Genomic DNA, 23173 nt, shown 5'->3' on the forward strand with positions numbered 1-23173 from the left:
GCCAGCCCAGCCCAGCTTCTAAGCATTGAATACACACACACTGTTGCTTTGCTTTGTTCAAAATAAAGTCAACGAGCCAGAAATAATGATGTCATGCAATTAGGAAAATTGAATTAGGCAAACAAAACACAGATATATATTGTTGTTATCATAATACAAATAGGTATAGAATATGAATAGAAAGTGTCAACAGCACGCGCAGCTATCACAGCTAACATCCATATGTTATACTGGGCCGGGATTCGAACCAGCAACCTACTTTTTAGTAGCTTATCTATTGAGGTATTCTTTAAGAAATACATCTAAAACTTTGTTTACGCCATGAAATTCACGATGTAGAACACTTATGGGTTCGAACCGGGACCCTCTTTTTTAGTAGTTTATCTAGCGAGGTATTCTTTAAAGAAATTTAATGCTATGTTTGAGCCATGAAATTCACGATGTAGCTATCCTGGCTGCACCTGAGCATATCATATTATTTGATATTATTATTATTATTATTATTGCAATGAGATGCCGGAGATCAATTTTAGAGGATCGGGAACATTTCCATAATATTTTCTAAAATGTATATACAGTTATTTTTTCCATACTCTAGCAAGATATTATCTCTAGCTGACGTAATCCCACAAATTGCGCGAAGTTCAATCTAATTTTTATGAAAATCCTAAACGCAGATGTCGATACATTATTGTTTTGCCCATAAATCTGGGATACTTAAGGTCGGCAGAGACGCATCAGAAAGGAGCACAAGAAACGTAACCAAACAGGCCGCAGTCGAGTTGCCAGCGTTCAATTCAATTACAGTTAACTGCCGAGCAGCAGCAGCGGGGGCAGCATCAGCAGGGGGCGAGATGGGGGGGGGGGGGCAAATACGCAAGCACTAACATCACAGAAGGTATTACGAAACAAAAACAAAATGTCAAAACCCAAGACGATTATATGTGAGCGTAGAAGAAGAAGAAGAAGAGCACCCCGCGCAGCTGCGTCAGCTGCGGTAGGCCAAAGGCGTGGGAGAGGGGGAGGGGGGCTGCTGCTCCAAGGCTGCCATTGCGCGTATATTTGTTGTTGCTGCTGCTGCTGCTGCTTCTTCTTCTCTGCCAGTCATGATGGCGGCCAGGGCTGCGTGCGTGTGTGTGTGTGTGTGTGTGTGTGCGTGGCAGAGCAAGAGCGCAGAGAGCGCAGCCCGGGTGTTTATTGGAGATTGAGATTGTGGCTTGGCTTACCTACGCCGACGTCCGGCGTCGCCGCAGCATCAAGAAGGAACGAATCAAAGCAAGCCAACAAGCAAATGCGCCACCAGAGTTGCCACTAAAAGTCTTCTTGCCAGCGACCACCAACCTCCCCCTCCCCCCTTGCCGAGTGGGCGGCTGTGCGGATGCCGTTATCCTGCCGTTCGCTGCGCGCTGCTGCTGCTGCTGCTGCTCGATGCTCTCTGCTCTTATTGCTGCTGCTGCTGCTGCTGCTGCTGGGTGGCATTGGTGTGGTGGTGTGCTTTTTGTTCTGCCACACACACACACGCACACACATGGCCGACCTCTGCCCACTCACCGAGCGCGGATTATATCTACAGCATTTTATGCTTTACTTTTTTTTTTTTCCTATTTCGGGGTTGGCTGACTGGCTGGTTGGCTGCCGGGCTGCCGGGCTGCCTGTCTGCCGGGCTGGGCTGCAGTGGACACATCACTGTGTTTAGCTTCTGTCATGGTTTTATGATAAATCTGAAATCGTACATCGAGACGTTAACATCATCATCGCCGTTGTCGCTGCCGTCGGACCAGCACGAGCCGCATGTGACCCGCTTAGTTCGTCCTCAATTCGCATATTCCTTTCGGGCAGTGCGCGTTGCCGTCGCTTACTTTTTGCAATTCAATATATATATGTACATATATATATAATTATAATTATATATAATGCGTGTAATATGCCTGGCCAGGCCAGCAAACAATTGCTAATCTTATCAAACAAAACTTCAGCGAAATTCATGTGCTAAAAAGTTAAAAAGTTAAAAAGTTGAAAGTTTAAAAATTAATAAAAAGTGCTTCTTCAGTTATTGTTTATAATTCGTATTGAGCTCTTCAATTAGATAGCTATGAATAAGGATGAAAATTTATCGGACACGCGTTCAGGATCGCAAGGTATATATATTCTTGGATTGCCTGAATTATGGACTAACATTAATCTAAGAAAACTTTATTTGATGGAGTGAAAGAAACGCTAAAAAAAATGTTCGCGTTGATATTTGAAACATATTGTGAGCTATTCTGTATTTGCATTCAGATCCGCTTCGATTTTAAATTATAATTATTTTTAAGAGCTCTTCAACTATGTTAAGGAGTGTACTAAGATTTAGCTAAAGACTCTCGAATCTTTCCTAGATAAATTGTCAAAATAAACTTATCGTTCAACAACTGATCAAGCAAAATCCGGCTTCGCATCTCAGTTAACTTTATGGATATAGTATTGCCCCTTGCTATTATATAATTAAATTCCACACGAAAAACTCAAGAACTAAACTAAACAAAGAACTAAAGTTAACAAAAAACGACGACAAGTTTGTGTAAAGGTGAAAGCGATCTAAGGATCATATATGAAAACAGGATAATAAAGTGTGAGCTTCATTCAAACAGATATCGAAGAACGACTCAAATCAGCTTTGTCCTTTTAAAAGGATCTGAATCAAAAGAAAATGTATAAAAATAAAGCTTGCATATTGCAAAATTGCACAATAAAACGAGTTAAAAATCTTCCTTAAAGCTTTTGAAGAAAAATAAGGGAACATGTAATTTGAAAAAAAAAGAAAAAATACATCAAAATTCCGAAACGCACGTCAACTAATTGTTTGTGTAAATACACATAATTAATTTTTTTTTTTTACACTTTTCTTTTGCTTTCGCCTTTCTTAATGCTCGACAAAAAAAATGGTCGCAGATTAATTAGACCTTTAGTCCTTTGTCAACGCGACCCTCGACTTGGTAATTAAATCCCAATTGGAGCACGAGAAAAAAAAATCTAATGCATGAGTTATATATGCATAAAATAAAAATGAAATGTATTGAACCGAATTCCGTGCAGTTCAAAGGGAAAAGTTGCAGGAAAATCCAACCCGCAAATTGACTCCAGCAACGGAACCCAATTCAATTTGAAGATAATCAAATAAATTGAATTAGACGCGAGTCAGGCTGCCAAAAATGTCCACAAAAATTCATAACACAAGCCGAGGACCTTTAACACTTTCCGCAGGCGGGCTGGCAACAAGGCTACGCTAAAGTGAATTTCAACGAGCTCATGAAAAGTTAACAAAGAGCGAAGGGAAATGCAAGCATATGACGCTAATCCCGGCCGGCATTAGACCGCAGTTGCTGGCACAAAAGCCAGGCCCGAAAACCGAAACGGAATGGAAGGAAGGGAACGCTCCAGCGCACTGGCAAGTGGCGAGTGTAACAACTGGTCGCTGTTCGAGGGTTAAGTGCATCGTCCAAGGAAACGGAATCTGCAAAACTACACAATCAAATTAGGGTGTGATGGCAAAACAATTGTGCCCGTGAGGCACAGGACCAAGTCAAAGTCCTTCGGCCTAATGGCACCCTAATTGTATGTGTAAATATATTTTGCGGATTACAGGGCGTCAATGTCGTCGCGCTGGGATCTGGGAGATCTGCTGCCAACTCCCCCTCATCTTTTTGACAAATTACAATTTAATTTAAATGAACTACATAAGTGATTTTTTATTGCAAATCCTTTTCTCTCTCTCTCGCAGAGCTGCACTGTTATACGCCACCGCCGCCGTCGCAGCAGCAGCACGAATCGCAGTCGGTGGCGCCTCCGCCAGCTTCCACGCCGAGTCGCCTCCTCAGCTGGAATCACGGCGCGGCTGCGGCTGCTGCCGCCGCGGCAGCAGCTGTCGCCTCCAATCACCAAGCAGCCGTTGCCGCTGCCAACGCCGCCGCCGCCGGTCAATCATCGGGGGATCAATCGGGACTGACGCGCCTGAAGGGCCAGAATCTGGGCCTCATCTGCGTGGTGTGCGGCGACACCAGCTCCGGCAAGCACTACGGCATACTGGCCTGCAATGGCTGCTCCGGCTTCTTCAAGCGCAGCGTTCGACGCAAGCTCATCTATCGGTAGGTCGAAAAAAAACAATGATGACTGGAAGGGAAATCTCCAGCTCCTGCCATTTAGCAAGTGGCTCGGTGGTGGTTTGGGTGGCTTGGCGGGATTGTGTGCCGCATTCGTTGTCTGGCGGCTTACGAAATGTTTCGAAATTTATTACAATTATTCAAATCTTTGGGATTTGGTGCGTCAACTTTTGAATGCGTTGACTTTGCCCAGCGGCAAAGCCCGGCGAAACGAGCAGCATGTGCACACACTTTTTTCCATCAAAAAAAAAGAACGTAAATGTAATTGAATTTAAAGTGCAGATTTAAATTTAATGTTCGCCTGTTTTCGAGGGGGGCGTAGCTGGTTTTGTGGGCGTAACTGGTGAGGCCAGTTTTGCCTACAACTTGGCTTCTTCCTATTTTCTTTTATTCCCATCCAAAAGCGTTTCTATTTTATGGCACTTGTTTTTGTTTCCGTTTCATTTTCAATTATCGTTTAATCGTTAGTTTGGGCCCACAAATAACTTTGGCGACAAATTGCTTGGCGAGTCAACATAAAATTATGATTTTGTGTATTATACATATATATTCCTTTAGCCTGTGTTTCCTCGCTAAATCACAAATGTCGAAATCTCTATATCCTTGCGGTCCCCTGAGATTGATATCGAGGGCTTAAGCGCAAAACACTTGGCCAAATGTGACCGCCGCACCAGCACACCCCCCGCACCAGCACACCCCCCGCACCAGCACACCCCCCCGCCCAAAAGTAGACCCTTACGAAAAAACCACCCAACCCAACGACAGCAGCAGCTAAGCCCAGGCCAAATCGCAGCAGAGTACAAACAAAAAAAAGAGGAGGAAGCAGCAGAAGCTCTCAGCCAAATAGAGCAAAAGTTTGAGAGGGGGGGGGGGGGGGAGACGTGTAGCAGGACGCAGGGCCAGGACGAGTATATTTTCCTGCTACGTGACATGTTTTCTCGATAGTCAGGCGAAGTCAATGTCTCGCCCCGACGAAGAATCTGTATTTTATACTATGTATATATGTTTTATCTCTCTCTGGTGGCCGCATTAAGGCGATTTCAATTATAATCAATTGCCTTCAATCAAAACTTTTTTGATGTACGAGTCGACTTTGCGTGGGAAATTAATGGAAATTGCTAAAAGTGGACATGCTCGATAGGAAAAGATTCGGACTTTGGTGCCTTAACAGGACAAAGTAAGATAGATGAAGTTCATCTCTATATATAAAACTGTTTGACCTGACTGACTGATAGACTGACTGATAGACTGACTGACTGACTAATTGACTGACTGACTGATTGAGTGATTGACTGATTGGTGATCAACTACAGCTAGAAATCTGATATTTTCATTGGACTTACCCTTTGTGATGTAGGTGTACGTTATGATGGTGTTTCGGGAAATTCCGCTCGCTTGTCTGGAAAAATCGAGAAAAATGTTTTTATGAAACTTTTATGTTTACCATCCGATCGACTTAAAACTCATTTTCAAAGATATTTGAGAGAATTTAGTTTATACATACCACGGGAAGAACGAGGATATACGCCCTAGTATTCTATATAGTCATAGGCCAAAATTTCCCACCCCCATAACTCGGTCAAATCGCATCCGATTTTCACGAGGTTTGGCTTTTTGTTTACGATTTGACCTCTTAATCAATTCTGCATCAAAATCTGGCAACATTAATTTTGGTCAAAATTCATGTGAAAATGGTACCCTCAAATATCCTACATAGTCATAGGTCGAAATTTCCCATCCCCATAACTCGGTCAAATCGCATCCGATTTTCCTGAGGTTTGAGTTTTTGTTCATGGTTTGACCTCTAAATCAATTCTGCATCAAAATCTGACAACATTATTTTTAGTCCAAATTCATGTGAAAATGGTACCCTCAAATATCCTATATAGACATAGGCCAAAATTTCCCACCCCCATAACTCGGTCAAAACTTAACCGATTTTCAAAAGGTTTGGCTTTTTCTTCACGATTTTACCTCTAAATCAATTCTGCATCAAAATCTGGCAACATTATTTTTGGTCAAAATTCATGTGAAAATGGTACTCTCAAATATCCTATATAGACATAGGTCGAAATTTCCCACCTCCATAACTCGGTCAAAAATTAACCGATCTTCCCGAGGTTTGGGTTTTTGTTCATGGTTTGACCTCTAGGTCAATTCTGCATCAAAATCTGGCAACATTATTTTTAGTCCAAATTCATGTGAAAATGGTGAAAATTTCAAATATCCTATATAGACATAGGTCGAAATTTCCCACCTCCATAACTCGGTCAAAACATAACCGATTTTCCCGAGGTTTGGGTTTTTGTTCATGGTTTGACCTCTAGGTCAATTCTGCATCAAAATCTGGCAACATTATTTTTGGTCAAAATTCATGTGAAAATGGTACTCTCAAATATCCTATATAGACATAGGTCGAAATTTCCCACCTCCATAACTCGCTCAAAACTCAACCGATTTTCACGAGGTTTGGCTTTTTCTTCACGATTTTACCTCTAAATCAATTCTGCATCTAAATCTGGCAACATTATTTTTGGTTCAAATTCATGTGAAAATGGTGAAAATTTCAAATATCCTATATAGACATAGGTCGAAATTTCCCACCTCCATAACTCGGTCAAAACATAACCGATTTTCCCGAGGTTTGGGTTTTTGTTCATGGTTTGACCTCTAGGTCAATTCTGCATCAAAATCTGGCAACATTATTTTTAGTCCAAATTCATGTGAAAATGGTACCCTCAAATATCCTATATAGACATAGGTCGAAATTTCCCACCTCCATAACTCGCTCAAAACTTAACCGATTTTCACGAGGTTTGGCTTTTTCTTCACGATTTTACCTCTAAATCAATTATGCATCTAAATCTGGCAACATTATTTTTGGTTCAAATTCATGTGAAAATGGTGAAAATTTCAAATATCCTATATAGACATAGGTCGAAATTTCCCACCTCCATAACTCGGTCAAAACTTAACCGATTTTCCCGAGGTTTGGCTTTTTGTTAATGGTTTGACCTCTAGGTCAATTCTGCATTAAAATCTGGCAACATTATTTTTAGTCCAAATTCATGTGAAAATGGTACCCTCAAAAATCCTACATAGACATAGGCCAAAATTTCCCACCCCCATAACTCGGTCAAATCGCATCCGATTTTCCCGAGGTTTGGGTTTTTGTTCGTGGTTTGACTTCTAGGTCAATTCTGCATCAAAATCTGGCAACATTATTTATGGTCCAAATTCATGTGAAAATGGTACCCTCAAATATCCTACATAGACATAGGCCAAAATTTCCCGTCCCCATAACTCGGTCAAATCGCATCCGATTTTCCCGAGGTTTGGGTTTTTGTTCATGGTTTGACCTCTAAATCAATTCTGCATCAAAATCTGGCAACATTAATTTTAGTCCAAATTCATGCGAAAATGGTACCCTCAAATATCCTACATATGCCAAAATTTCCCACCTCCATAACTCGCTCAAAACTTAACCGATTTTCACAAGGTTTGGCTTTTTGTTAAAGGTTTGACCTCTTAATCAATTCTGCATCTAAATCTGGCAACATTATTTTTAGTCAAAATTCATGTGAATTTTTAATATCCCACATAGACATATGTAGGTCGAAATTTCCCAATCCCATGACTCAGTCAAATCTCATCCGAATACAGAAGTATTACTTTTCTGTAATAATTGTTAAATTTATTTTGTTGACATAAAACGAAAAAACTCCTTAAATCAGTTTTTTTCGACTCCGCTTGGTCTGGCGAATTTCTCAGCTATATTCATTTGTTTGATCAGCGTAAAGACAGAGAATGAAAATTTGGTAGCCTGCAAGATTTTAATTACGAATACAATTTAATTCAAAAAATGCATAAATTATTTAGTTTAAAGTTTAGTGGATCAAAAATGCAGCCAAAATATAGAGAACTCTTTGCTCAAAAGATAAATGAGATCTGACAGATCTCTCATTTAAACTCACGTTCAGGTTGGTGGCCACGGAAATGCTGAAAAAGTTGCCGGCCATGAAAACAATTGGCTTCTGCAGCCTTTGCAGAAACTGAAGCAAGGCTTTCTTGTAGCGCTGATCCTGGTAGATCCAATTCGACTCGAACAGAGCATCCGCCAGCTTTAGGCAGTCGTCCGCCAAATAGTTACAGAGTATGCAAAAGGGCGTTGTCTCCAGTAGCACAGCTGTCAAGAAAGTGAGAGCCGCAATGCGGGACCCGAAGTTGGCAAAAAGCACAATATTGATAAGAGTGAAGCCCAGCACGAGACCCACAACCAGAAGCTGGACAAAGATTGTGCCCGAGATCACGGGACGCAGAGTATCGCAGCAGCTGGAAAACAAATCCATCCATGTACAATAAATATCTTCAGTTAATCCAAGTCAAGTCCCACCGTAGCATAACCTTGTGGTCCTGAATGCACTCGACCAGCTTCTCGTAGCGCTGCTCCGGTGTCTCATCTGTGTCCTGGCCAAGATTCCGCAGTCTCTCCTTAAAGTTGGCCAGTTGGGCACGCAATATGAGCACATAGTTAATGGGATAACAATCCATGCAGCCATTTTGAAGGCAAGCGGCGAGCAAGCTAAAATATTCCAGACTTGATTGCAGCCAGAACTCAAACTGGCCGGCACGCCAGTCCAGCCCGGGATAATAGTTCTGGAACATGGGCACGCCGACGATGACAGAGCTCAGAAAAGTACTCGTCACAGTAATGAAGTAGACGGATATATAGGAGAAGAAGATGCGATTGCTGATAGAGACCGCGCGATGCACATTGCTGCGCTCGCAGGGATGCAACAGTCGTCTGTCCATCTCATCCAAGATGAGATTGGCCTGATCGAAGCGCTTGACCAGCATCCACATAATCATCACCTTAATGGAACAGGAACAGACATTGAAGGCCACCTGCAGCGAGGCGAGAAACTCACTCGGCGATAGCTCCGCGAGATGGGAGATGTAGCCCGTCATGAAGCCGATGGGCTGATAGAAAGTGGAGCACAGATTAAGCGCCAAGGACCACAGAATGTAGACGAAAAAAAGGCATCCTTTAGGCGGCGTCCTTATGCCCATTAGAAAAACGCAGCGCAGCAAATAGAGCGTGGCATTCCTCGACTGAGCTGGCGCCGTGTCCGGCAGCGTGTACATGCTCGGAAAGATTCTACGCAAAGACATGCTGCAGGAGCTGCTTTCAATTGGAAAATAAAACAAAGCCTGAACAATTGACGCCTTTTTACGCTTATATAGTTGTAACCAAATGTCGTGATTAGTTGTGTAAATTGTGAATAATACATGTGGAACAATTCGAAAATTGAAGTCAAAAGGACACGCGACTGCGCTTTCCCAGTCGTAATCCTGGCAATCACAATTACTCCAAGTCAAGTTTGACGGGGCGTAAAAGTTTACACTTTGTTCCCATAAATAATTGACAATCTGTGCCCCACTGCAGCCTGTGCTCGTTCCCAGTTATATATCTGATTCTAACAAAAATATTATTTCGATAACCATTCTTGATCACAATAAAGCGACGATTAATATAGGACGATCTCAGAGACTACAAGAGCTAGAGACTTACATTATAAAAGTTGGTCCACTTAGTTAACTTAAAGGTCGAGTATTTTTCGAATCATCGATAACTTGACCATTTATAAAAAATCGATAAAAATCGATAAAAATCGATAAAAATCGATAAAAATCGATAAAAATCGATATCGACAGCCCGTTCTTTTCTACCTTATCTGAGAGCCTACGAAAGCTATCAACATCAAATTTGGTTAATACAACATCTTATAGTAGAGACAGATCTAGCATAGTTTACTTTATATATATACCTCCGATCGCACAAAATCGAAGTGAAGATTTAGACTAATTTAAATTTGAAGATTTCGAATAATTTGAATTTAAATTCTAACAAATTTGCTGTTAAATAAGTAATTGATAAGTATGCATATGTAACGCTGTTAAATGTAATTGATATATCGTTACAAATCGAAGGAATGTATCGATATTTCAATAAGGAAGCGATCACTTTTTGAAAGATTAGGAAACATCTTCTGTGTTTTACGGAAGAAACTCCATTTTAGGAGGCGCAGTCTTGAGCTTGGGTATTTAGACACATTTGTGGATCGAATAAACGCAAAAGTTATTCAAGAATGCATTTTCCGCAGGCTGAGATACAGAGAAGAGATCCTAGTCGAGACTTCAGAACTCTTACTTGGTTTTGAAAGCTCTTTTTTGATTTTCAAGACATTTTAGCCAAGCTTAGCTCAGTATGCTTCTAGCATCTGAAGAATCTAAAGCTAACCAGTTTTTTGGTTGTAGTAAGATTTTGATTTTTAAAGCAAACCCCTTTATAATGTGTTAAATTAAATACAATTTGTTTAGATTAAAAACTCTGACAATTATTTAATTGATCAATTTTATTCGACTTCTTTTGGCCTGGCGAATCTCTCAGCAATATTCATTTGTTTAACCAGCGTAAAAACGGAGAAGGAAAATTTGGTAGCCTGCAAGATTTCAATAATTAATTAATTAAAAGCTTCAGATCTGACAAATATTCAGTAGATCAAAAAGATTTCATATGCAGCCAAAAGATATACAATATGAAGTATTGCATCTAAAGATCTCTCTATCTCTCTCTCTCTCTCTCTCTCTCGCTCTGAGACTCACAGTCAGATTGGTGGCGACGGAAATGCTGAAAATATTGCCGGCCATGAAAACAATTGGCTTCTGCAGCCTCTGCAAGAACTGAAGCAAGGCTTTCTTGTAGCGCTGATCCTGGTAGATCCAATTCGACTCGAACAGAGCATCCGCCAGCTTTAGGCAGTCGTCCGCCAAATAGTTACAGAGTATGCAAAAGGGCGTTGTCTCCAGTAGCACAGCTGTCAAGAAAGTGAGAGCCGCAATGCGGGACCCGAAGTTGGCAAAAAGCACAATATTGATAAGAGTGAAGCCCAGCACGAGACCCACAACCAGAAGCTGGACAAAGATTGTGCCCGAGATCACGGGACGCAGAGTATCGCAGCAGCTGGAAAACAAATCCATCCATGTACAAGAAACATCTTCAGTTAATCAAAGTCAAGTCCCACCGTAGCATAACCTTGTGGGCCTGAATGCACTCGACGAGCTTCTCGTAGCGCTCCTCCGGTGTCTCATCCGCATCCTTGCCGAGTTTCCGCAGCCTCTCCTTAAAGTTGGCCAGATGGGCACGCAATATGAGCACATAGTTAATGGGATAACAATCCATGCAGACATTCTGAACGGAAGCGCCCAACAAGGAAAGGTACTCCAGCAATGATTGAACCCAGAACTCAAGCCGTCCGGCACGCCAGTTCAGGCCGGGATAATAGTTCTGGAACATGGGCACGCCCATGACCAGGCCGCTCAGGAAAAGGCACGTCACACAGAACATGTAGACGGTCATGTAGCTGAGGAAGATGCGATTGCTGATAGACACCGCGCGATGCACCTTGCTGCGCTCGCTGGGCTGCAGTACGTGCTTGTCCATCTCGTCCAAGATGCGGTTGGCCTGATCGAAGCGCTTGACCAGTGCCCAGACAATAATCACCTTGATGGAACAGCTAACGGCGTTGACGGCCACCTGCAGCGAGGTGAGAAACTCACCAGGCGACATCTCCGCGAGATGGGAGATGAGGCCCGTCATAAAGCCGATGGGCTGATAGAAAGTGGAGCACAGATTGAGCACAAAAGACCACAGGATGTAGACGAAAAAAAGGTATCCTTTAGGCGGCGTCCTTATGCCCATTAGGAAAATGACGCGCAGCAAATAGAGCGTGACATTCCTCGACTGAGCTGGCGCCGTGTCCGGCAGCGTGTATATGGTCGGAAAGACTTTACGCAAAGACATGCTGCAGGAGCTGCTTTCAATTGGGAAATAAAACAAAGCCTGCCCAATTGACGCCTTTTATAGTTGCAGCCAAATGTCGTGATTAGTTGTGTAAATTGTGAATAATGCATGTGGAACAATTCGAAAACTTATCAATTGAAATCAATTCCAACTTTTCTAGTCGTAAGCGCTTGTCACGTAACGCTGCGACGGGGCGTAAAAGTTTACACTTGCGCCCATAAATAGTTAAATAGTTAAATAGTTCATATTTGGACTCCTTCTGGACTCCTTTACAGCCTGAGCTCGTTCCCAGAGCGCAGGTTTCATATATATTCCAACATGATTCTACTCAAAGATTTATTTTGATTTATTTTGCTTTCAATGAAAGCGAAGAAAGAAAGGAAGCAATAAGGGAAGATTTTTTGCTAAACTCTTTAATTTTGGTTTGGATTTCCAAAAAAAAACTCCCATTAGAAATCTCTTTATTTTGCCATTTAAAAATCCTAACTCATTTCCAAAAAAAAGCGCATTTCCTTAGCAAATTATCAAAAATACAAAATAATAATATAATAATCAATCTTGGGAACAAACTTTGTTCAAAATGTGAGCCATGTTTTTTTTTTTTGGAAATTTTTGTTCATTTTGAATGGAAATTTAACTGGAATTGGGATCAAAAATGGTGTAAACAGATTTAAGTGCAGAATTAATAATTTGATAATAATTATATTATATTTAATATATTAATTATATAACTATATAATTATTCATATAATTTTTTTTATATGCAGAATTAATAATTAAATAAAAATTATAATACTTATATTCAATGTATTAATAATATAATAACTATATAATTATTAATATAATTTTTTTTAAATTTTATAATATTTTAAATATTTAAAAATTATAATTAAAATAGACGTTAGACAACAAGAAGTTCCTCATCAAAATCAGGCTAGTTTTCACAAAAAGGAATTTAAAATTTGGTTCCATGTCCGCTTGGAGATCGGCTAAAGATTGTGCATAAATTTGATGTACATCATTCTTATTGGACTTTATTATTTTAAGCCAAAAAAAAAAACGAAGTGATAATAGATTTATTTATATAAAAAGCAGCACACAGCTCCGCTTTCAATCTACGTGATTTGTTTTCGAAAGCAAAGAATTTGCATATTAGATACACAAATAGTGCCCGCACACACACACACACACGTAGAGTTGGGTGGACTGTGTGTATCTGAAAGATACATTTAGCTAAGTGCTTTGTTAGTTAGTCAAACTTCAGCTGCGGCGCCACAAAACACATAAAATGCGAGGGAGCGAGTGGAACTCGTTGGGGCGGAGGGAAGGGAAAGGGAGGGAAGCGGCAGCCAGAAGACGCCTCACAGCCCAAAGAACCTTTGCCATTTTGTGCTTTGAGTTTTGGCACAGGCTTAGAGTGCGACAGAGATGCAGCGCACAAAAGGCCGAGCGTGTGCGCGACAGAGATGCAGAACGATGACGACTAGGCTGACTAAGCTCAAGTGGCAGCGGCTTAGCAAGAGGGAGGGGATTGTGAGGGGGATGGGCAATGATTCAGTCAGAGGCAGACAGACAACGTGATTTGATTAAAATGCCACAAGTGCCAAAGGAGAACAAAGGCCCAATAGATGCGCTCAGCTGTTGAGATACGTTTCCGCATATAAGCTGTAGATACTCGAGTGCTTTTTTCGTGGCCTTACGCTTCGCTTGCCGCTGCCGCAAATGTTCACAAATGTTGCAATTTTTGACACGACAAATCTGGTAACTTAATTATCGAGGGGTTAAATTCAACTTGGCACAAATATATATAAAAATGTTCTTTTGATTGCAGCTGCCAGGCGGGCACCGGACGTTGTATTGTGGACAAGGCGCATCGGAATCAATGCCAGGCCTGCAGGCTCAAGAAGTGCCTTCAAATGGGAATGAACAAGGATGGTATGTATAAATTGTATTTAGTGGGCAGCATTAGCCGGCTTTGCCCGGCCAAAGTCTACTCTTTGTACTTTACCCAACCTTGTAAAAACATTTTCCACCCGGAATGCTGGATTTCCCAAAAAGTGTAAAGATCTATAAAAATGGGTTTGGGATTGTTTGGCTGAGACACAATCAAAGTTTCGTCAAACAGCTTTTCAGAAATTTTCCACTTTAGCGGGTGGAATCCCATCAATCAGGCATTCAATCAATCAGTTGAAATAAATATTTAAACAGTTTTTCACAATTTTCCACACTAGTAGATGGAATTGCAAAAACTCTCACTTACATCACAATAGACGACTACTGTGAATGATTTCAGCTAAGAGTTTAAGCCGATCATCAATCCGTCAGTCAATCAATCAGTGCAAATAAATAATTATTTATGGATATATCTATGAACACTCTTGTTGCATGGATAAGAAATAAACAAAGTTTCTTACAACAGCTTTTCCACTTTAGCAGGTGGAATTTTCAAATATGAGTGATTTCAGCTAACAGTTAGATTAGATCATCAATCAATCAATCACTTGTTACTTGGGTGAGAAACAATCCAAGTTCCATACAACAGTTTTTCACTAATTTTCCACACTAGTAGGTGAAATTGCAAAAAACCTCACTATCTATCACAGTATACGACTATTTATTTATAAATGGAAACAATCGCAAGTTCCGTACAACAATTTCTCACCAATTTTCCACACTAGTAGGTGGAATTGTAAAAATAGGCGCTAGTCTTTGTTTAACAACAAATATGAATTTTGTGTTTGTGCTGATTTATTTCAATTAACATTTTTAAAACAACAAAGTGTGGCGATTATCGTCTTCAGACTCTCAGACTTCAGGCCTTGTCGAGCCTTTGGGTTTGCCCAGCCTTTATTTACTAAAAAATCCAAGCAATTTAAATATAAAAACCATAATTTAGATGTTTTGTCCAACTAGAGAGGTAAAAAGCCCTCGATGCTTGCCGAAACTGAAATGAGATCAGAATTAATATCAAAATGAATATTAATGAGAGAGAGAGAGAGTAGCGTACGCATCGGGAAGATGGCAACCACCAGAATGGTCATCTCGCAGCTCTTCTCAATGTAGATGCCAACGATTGTTGTGCCGACCACGGCGCCCCAGCGACACCACATTAAGCTGATGCACAGGGCCTTGGCCCGCAGATAGGTGGGCACAAACTGGAGCAGTGCGCCGCCCAACAAACTGATGACGACGCCCGGCAAAGCGATAAACAGATCGAAGGCAAACAGCTGCAACCAACGGCCGGTGACAAAGATCAAAGCAAAGCCGCAGGATGAGGAGATGACCAAAGCGGCAATGAACAAGGCCTTGCGTGGCAAAAAGAAAAGCATCAGCCAGCAAATGTTGTACAGAATGATATAGGTAGCGCCCAATATGAGCGAGTCGTTGAAGCCCATGAAGCCGTCGTTGCATGGCTGCGGGCAAGAGAGAGACGGAGAGAGAGAGAGTGTGTGAGAGAGAGAGGGGGAGACTTACGACAATCAGATCCGGCTCGCTCTCTTCGAGAATGGAGGGCGCCGTGTTGAAAAGTATTTTACAAAATGTCATATCAGTCTTATCGTCGAGTCGCATATTGGAACGATTTCGCATTGCCGTGTACCACATACCAAAGCCATTCGCACTGAAGAAAATCGTAAATTAAACCACGTTAGAGTGTGAAATATGCGGGGAAAATGTACACCAAACCGAGGCTAAACATGACGGAACAGCTGCCCACATAGAAGCCAACATAGGGCTTGCGAAACAGGGGCATCGCATCGATCATCATTTGCTGCAGAAAGTTATTCGAGCGCTTTTGTCGTACGACACCTGTCGATTCCTGGAACTTGAGCATCAGTTCCACCTGCTCGGCACTGAGCGGACGTCCCGTATTCTTCGTACTGATCCAATCCATGACAGCTATGCCCTGCTTTGTCTCGCCGATCATAAACAGAAACTTTGGACTCTCCGGCATGCGTAGGAGCAGAACGAACGCGACTACGCCGGGCAGCATAAACATGCAGCCGAGCAGACGCCAGGGACGAAAGGTCAGTCGGCCAACGAAACCGATTTCAAAGTCCATGAAACTCGACGAGAGAAACAAAGTAGCCCACGAGGGGCAATAGAACATGGCGAAGCCGGTGAACATGTACATGTGCGTGACAGTGCGGGCCAGAATTTTCTTGTTGCAAAACTCGCTCAGGTACGTGACGGCCACGAAGCTCGGACCGGCAACGCTTCAAGGAGAAATTAGTAAAAGGCATCAAAGAAGAGTTAGGCGAAAGGCTACTCACAAGATGCCCGTAAGGAAGCGCATCACAAAGAAGCTCGTAAAGCTGACCATAAACATGGATATTATGGAACACAGATTGCTAATCGAGATCGTGTGCAGCAATATCCAGCGACGCCCCATCTTGTCCGTAATGTAGCCCCAGAAATACGAGGAGCAGATAATGCCCAGAAATGCCGCCGCCGTAATTGTCGACAACTGGACAAGGCTCATGCGCAGATCGCAGACCGCAGACGGCGCAATTATGCCCATTCCCATTGTCTCGTGTATGGTCAACATTTGCAGCAGGCCCAACGTGAGCATCACATAACAATGCACTTTCCCAAAACCTGACAATTTTTTCATCATTTCATTCATATTTCGTATCTAATTAAATTATTTCTATTTACCGATCTGCTCCATCACGTCATCAAATTCGTTAAAATTCATTTTCCTGTTAAGTGTCGAAGATTTTTTTTTTGAAATTTTTTCTAAACAAAATGTTGAAGACTAAGCCAACTATTGACCTGTATTTCCAAGCAAACAAGTGTCAATCCTGATTTATTATATTCTCAAAGAGTATATGGAGCTTGTTCAATGTTCAGCATGTTTTCCATATCCAGATAAAGTTGTAAGATTAAAGCTTTAGAGCTTGAAAGAACAAAGTTTAGCTCTGAATGATTTCCGCTAAGAGTTTGTGCAGATCGTCAATCAGTCAGTCAATCAATCAGTCAATCATTCAGTGCAAATAAATAGTTGTTTATGGATTTACCCTATAAAAACACTTGTGTTTGGCTGAGACTCAATCAAAAAATTATGTCAATCAGTCAGTCAATCAATCACTCAGTCAATCATTCAGTGCAAATAAATTATTATTTATGGATATACTAGGGTATATACACTTGTGTTTGGCTGAGACTCAATCAAAGTTTTATGCAACAGCTTTTCACTAATTTTCCACAATAGCAGGTGGAATTACATCAATCAATCAGTGTAAATCAATAGTTATTTATGGATATACCCTATAAGCTTGAAGGTACAATGACTAGCTCTGAATGATTTCAGCTAAGGGTCAATCATTCAGTGCAAAAAAATAGTTTTTTATGGATATACCCTATAATCACACTCTAGGCTGACAGTCAATCAAAGTTTCATATAACAGATTACACCAATTTTCAACACTAGCAGGTGGAATGCTTAAAAAATCCCGTCTTGCTACACAATAAGCGACTACTGTGAACAATTTCAGCTGCCTAGCACTTACATTTTGGGCTGTGCGCACATCGTCAATCAGACAGTCAATCAATCAGTGTAAATCAATAGTTATTTATGGATATACTCTATAATATACCCGATAAACACACTAGTTGCTTGGATGAGATACAATCAAAGTTTCAGGCAACCGCTTTTCACTAATTTTTCATCTCAACATCATCATTTTCCACCTTACATCAATCAATCAGTCTAAATAAATAGTTATTTATGGATATACCCTATAAACAAGCTAGTTGCTTGGATGAGAAATGAAAAGAAGCGACTACTGTGAATAATTTCAGTTGCCTAGCGCTTACATTTTGGGCTGTGCACACATCGTCAATCAGTCAGTCAATCAATCAGTGTAAATGAATAGTTTTTTATGGATATACTCTATAATATACCTAAAAAACACACTAGTTGATTGGATGAGAAACAATCAATGTTTCATCATCATTTTCCACATTACATCAATCAATCAGTCTAAATAAATAGAGTATTTATGGATATACCCTATAAACACTTGTTGCTTGGATGAGAAATGAAAAGAAGCGACTACTGTGAACAATTTCAGCTGCCTAGCGCTTACATTTTGGGCTGTGCACACATCGTCAATCAGTCAGTCAATCAATCAGTGTAAATTAATAGTTGTTTATGGATATATACCCTATAAACACACTAGTATTAAGTCCAACTGAGCGGTAGGCATAATCTGGCGAGCGCTCTAATGAACTGAAGCACATTTAATTGCTCTTTAACATGACCTCAAAAACCTGGCGACACGTGCATAGCGCGTCTAATGCAAATATCTCTCTATTTGTACTAATAGAGTTTACCTCCCCCCGTTAACCCTTTCCCACGCGCGACCGAACAGCAGCGAATGAACAGCCATAATATTTGGAAAGGTCTTCGTTTTTGGGGGTTGCTCGTTCAACTCCCAAAAGCGGGTGACGCGGTTCGAGAATTGCGGGTTGCGGGTTGCGGGTTGTCGGGGTTGGGGGTGCACTTTATTTACATATTGTTCACTCAATTGATTTGTTACCTGCTGCCGTTGTCTTTGACAGATTGTTTAAGCAGCTTCGCAGCAGTTGAATAAACAGCAGCATTTATTTTGGGCATATTTATAGATATCTATAGATATGATGGATGCAGCGGAGAGTTACTAACTAGCTGTCAGAGTTATGTCTTGATTATTCTATTTTTGTCTTTATGCTTAACCTTGAAGATGCGACATTTTGGGGTCGGGAAAATTCGCAGAAAATTTTGAAAGCGTCAGCAAAATAAAATTGTAATGCAAAACAGGTGCACGTATTTTATGGTTAAAGCGAGTTGTATGGCTTTAACTCGAATACGCTGCGAGATATGCTCAAAGAACAGTTGCTGCAAATCGATAATTATCGAATGCATGGTTAACTATCGATATATCGAAAGAAAGTCATAGACGGACGGGCTGATGGACATAAAGGAGACATGGAGATGAGGAACCGTCTTGATTCCCTTAAACAAACTGCGAGATATGCCTAAAAAACAGTTGCTGCAAATCGATAATTATCGAATGCATGGTGAACTATCGATATATCGAAAGAAAGTCATAGACGGACGGGCAGATGGGTCGAAAGTGGACATGAAAAAAAAAGAATGTCTTGATTCTCCTTTTTAAATTATGCAGTTAACGATTGATTGATTGATTGATGGACTAGCTAGATATCACCATAAATTTAATTTTGATTATGAATTATTTCTTATTTATCTAAAGTTGAGCCCTATCGCATTTATGCCAAAACTTCTGATTTGTATAGTCTTATTGTAAGTTTATTTATTTTGTATTTTATTTATTTATTAATGGTCGAACAAAACGAGTCTATTCCTAATTATTTAATACATCAAATTATGCAAATTAAATGCTAAGCATAAGAATATTATTTAAGAAAATACAATAAATATAAAATGCAATAAAAGCAAGATAGAAGTTATTAATAAAGTAGAGAAATTTATATGGAGATAATTTTCATAATGTGATGTATTAAATAATAATTTGGGGAATAATTAAATACTAAATAAAAAAAACAATAAATGGGAAAATAGCGACTAGTTGAGGCCTATTTTATTTATTTATTTAATTATTTAAAATAATGCAGCTAAAGATTGATTGATTGACGAATTACTTTGCTCTTTTCAAGCTAAAGTTAAGCCGTATCAATCGCAACTTTTAAATTGGTAAACTCTTTTGTCAAGTTTATATTATCTTCAACGAATCTCCCTCAAATTAAAGCCTTGATTTGCTTACACCTCAACTTATCTAACAATTGTTTGCGCTTCTTTCTCATGGCACTTATCAATCGCAACTTCTAAATTGATAAACCATTTTCTTTAGTCTCTATTTGCTTAAACGAATCTCCCTCAAATTAAAGCCTTGATTTGCTTACTCCTCAACTTATCTAACTATTGTTTGCGCTTCTTTCTCATGGCACGTATCAATCGCAGCCGCTTGTTAATAACTGTTCAATCAATAGCCGCACTTCATTATGGCTGGGCATAATTGAAGCATAAATTATGCTAGGCATATGCAAAATGCCAACAGTTACCACAAAGGCGGGGGAGGGGAGGGGAGGGGAGGGGAGGAGGGGGGCGGCTGACAATCCCATTGAGTTTGTCGCGGTAAAATTGCATAAACAAATGGGAAAACAATTTGTGGGCGTGAGCGGCACGTGACCACAAAACCAATTTACCATGAACGCCCGCAGGTTGGGCGTTGCAGGGGCGGGGGGCGTGGCTGGGGCGTTGCAGCGAGTGAGAAGCGCAGAGAGAGGACGGCACGCGCGGACAGTGTTGCCACATTACGTGGCTGGCAAAATGTAGAGACGAGGCGAGGCGTTAAGCAATTTTGCGACTGTGACATTTGCTCATTACGATTGTGAGAGAAGAAGATTTAGTTATGTGCGGCTTTTCGGCATTTTGTTTGTCCAATTACAGCGGTGCAAAATGAGCGACAGCCACGCAACACGGCCACTATACGGCCGGAGACGCTGCGGGATATGGAGCACGGGCGAGCGCTGCGCGAGGCCGCCGTAGCCGTCGGTGTTTTCGGGTGAGTCCCCCTTACCCTTCCCCTTACCCTACCCCTCCCCTTTGCCTGTCATTTGCATAGCTCAGACGTTCTCCAATTTGCAGACCTCCCGTGCTACTCTCGCCGCCCTGCTACGGCTCCGGCCTGCTGCCGCCGCCCTGTAAGTCCAACTTGTGTGAGAAAGGAAAAACAACGAGAACTGATGAGATTTTCATTTGCAGCTTTGGGCAGTTTGCCAACGGGACGCCTGCTGCACCACAATCATCTCAGCTCGTCCATGCAGCTGGCCACGAATCATATGAGCCATGCGAGCGGATTTCCCATGTTCAATGCCGCCGCCGCCGCCGCCGCCGCCTCCGCCGGCGGACTGCATCATTCGCCCAAGGAGAAGACGGTCTATGGCAGCGGGAATGTCTCCCATTCGACCAATTCGAGCAGCAATCATAGCATAGATCCGAGCTCGCCGGCGCCGGAGAAGAACAATGCCGGCGGCAGCGTCTCCTCGATTAGCTCCGCCAGCCCGACGCCGGAGAATGACAATGATGGTAAGCCGGAAAAGGATCCTTAGATCTCCATCTAATCTTCTCCTCACTTCGCAGACGATTCGATTGACGTGACCAACGACGAGGAGCCGCATGCGAATACGGGCAGCAGATCGGACTCCAGTTTTATAATGCCGCAATTTATGTCGCCCAATCTGTATGCGCATCAGCACGAAACGGTTTATGAGACAAGCGCACGGCTGCTCTTCATGGCCGTCAAGTGGGCCAAGAATTTGCCCAGCTTTGCGCGGCTCTCGTTTCGGGATCAGGTCATCCTGCTGGAGGAGTCGTGGTCGGAGCTGTTTCTCCTGAATGCCATACAATGGTGCATACCCTTGGATCCCACGGGCTGTGCGCTCTTCTCCGTCGCCGAGCACTGCAACAATCTGGAGAATAATGGCAATGGCAGCGACAGCTGCGTCAGCAAGGAGGAGGTAAGTAGGGGAAGGGGGGGGATACGGTAGATTCATCTGTAATAGGCAGAGCTATTCCCACAGCTGGCGGCGGATGTGCGCACGCTGCACGAGATCTTCTGCAAGTACAAGGCCGTGCTCGTGGATCCGGCGGAATTTGCGTGCCTCAAGGCGATTGTGCTCTTCCGGCCCGAAACGCGCGGCCTCAAGGATCCCGCCCAAATCGAGAACCTGCAGGATCAGGCGCATGTGAGAACCAAGCGAGACTCCTCTCTTTTATTCCATATTAATGGATGTTCCCCTCTTTTTGGCCAGGTGATGCTCTCGCAGCACACGAAGACGCAGTTCACGGCGCAGATTGCACGCTTCGGGCGACTCTTGCTGATGCTGCCGCTTCTGCGGATGATCAGCTCGCATAAGATCGAGTCGATCTTCTTTCAGCGCACGATCGGCAACACGCCCATGGAGAAGGTCCTCTGCGACATGTATAAGAACTAGTTAATTTTGTGGCTTAAGTTTTTATGTAATTTAAATCAAATATACGAAAAATGTGTTTTTTCTGTCTTGGATGTTAAATTTGCTTGTGACTTTTTATTGTGAATTATTCCGGGATTAAGGAAGGGCCTCCAGATTGATGATAGATGAAATTTTAGGCATTTTTATTAAAAATATTTTTTTAACCTCAGTTTGAGAGATATTTCACACTTTTCGGCAAATCCACGCCAATTAGTGAAAAATGGATTTTAAAAGGTCGGGAAATAAAAGTTCAATTTGCAAACCAATTTTGAAAATTCTCAATAAAAAAACGAAAAAATACGTATTTCACCCATGCGGAAAGTCGGAAAATAGGTGGAAAAAATATTCTCTCCCTTATTAAAGGGCTTCGAAATTAAAAAAAAAATAAAAATAACTCAGATAAAATAGGGTAGTAAAAATGCAATTTCTTATAATTAATTAATTTAACGATCAGAAATCCCGTTCACCCTGTTAAATTTGTCAGCCATTTTGTTCTTCTAAATTAGCTCGAAAATGTATCCCAAATGTTAAAGTTTGAGAGTGCGTTTTAACATTTGAAAAGCACTGCATGCGGTTGTTGTCCGCGCTACAGTCTAGTAGAAATCCTTACTAAATTAACGAAAGTTACGTACTCAACGACCGGCCACACCTAACGAAATGTGCCTACACTAAATTTACTCACTTGACGACTATATCGACCACCGCCACAAAACATATCGACATATCGCAACGCTAAGCACTAAAAGCTATCAGCTATGACACAGTATTTGGCCAGCCCAGCCGCTAGATGACGCTGTGCAGGCTCTGTGTCGTATCAGTTGGATGCTGCAAACTTCAGGAGCAGGTTCTGATTGGAGTCGCTGCTGCTGACGGATGGCATTGGAATGCGCTCCTTGAACAACAGCAAAAAAAAACGTGTTAAACATAATAAAAAAACTTTATTAAATAATTTAAAGAATATTAATAACAATTCGCAAAGTAAACGTCAACTTTTTGGACAAACTGAAAGCCGCTAACTAAGTTGTTAAAGCCAAAAGTGAAAAGGCAGACAAAAAGTCTCCTGCTGTAGGTGTGCGTGTGCGTGCGCGTGTGTGTGTGTGTGTGTTTGTGGGTGCGCGCACAACAAAAATAT

The 23173-nt window shown here is 41.6% G+C and overlaps 4 protein-coding genes across 4 annotated transcripts; 1 reads left to right on the forward strand and 3 right to left on the reverse strand.

Annotated features, from left to right (window-relative positions):
• Nucleotides 1-3397: 3397 nt before the first annotated feature.
• Nucleotides 3398-22023, forward strand: Hr51 (Hormone receptor 51). Its single transcript, XM_064692202.1, has 9 exons — nt 3398-3464; nt 3761-4124; nt 13835-13938; nt 20477-20591; nt 20675-20730; nt 20792-21115; nt 21170-21546; nt 21610-21774; nt 21841-22023. The coding sequence occupies exons 1-9, from the start codon at nt 3398-3400 to the stop codon at nt 22021-22023; spliced, it is 1755 nt and encodes a 584-aa protein (XP_064548272.1).
• Nucleotides 7870-9365, reverse strand: LOC135435204 (odorant receptor 42a-like). The gene is made up of 3 exons (XM_064692142.1): nt 8533-9365; nt 8114-8471; nt 7870-7962 (listed from the first exon to the last, which is right to left on the reverse strand). The coding sequence occupies exons 1-3, from the start codon at nt 9309-9311 to the stop codon at nt 7870-7872; spliced, it is 1230 nt and encodes a 409-aa protein (XP_064548212.1). The 5' UTR covers nt 9312-9365.
• Nucleotides 10556-12003, reverse strand: LOC135435230 (odorant receptor 42a-like). Its single transcript, XM_064692195.1, has 3 exons — nt 11225-12003; nt 10806-11163; nt 10556-10642 (listed from the first exon to the last, which is right to left on the reverse strand). Exons 1-3 carry the CDS (start codon nt 12001-12003, stop codon nt 10556-10558), a joined length of 1224 nt encoding a protein of 407 aa, XP_064548265.1.
• Nucleotides 14730-16796, reverse strand: LOC135435205 (synaptic vesicle glycoprotein 2C). Its single transcript, XM_064692143.1, has 6 exons — nt 16660-16796; nt 16275-16599; nt 15681-16217; nt 15478-15622; nt 15011-15416; nt 14730-14947 (listed from the first exon to the last, which is right to left on the reverse strand). The coding sequence occupies exons 1-6, from the start codon at nt 16697-16699 to the stop codon at nt 14913-14915; spliced, it is 1488 nt and encodes a 495-aa protein (XP_064548213.1). The 5' UTR covers nt 16700-16796; the 3' UTR covers nt 14730-14912.
• Nucleotides 22024-23173: the final 1150 nt, after the last annotated feature.

Source organism: Drosophila montana, unplaced genomic scaffold (genome assembly GCF_035044405.1).
Source record: "Drosophila montana isolate Dmon_TW-CO22-7 unplaced genomic scaffold, ASM3504440v1 contig_3529_1, whole genome shotgun sequence".
Lineage (NCBI taxonomy): Eukaryota > Metazoa > Arthropoda > Insecta > Diptera > Drosophilidae > Drosophila > Drosophila montana.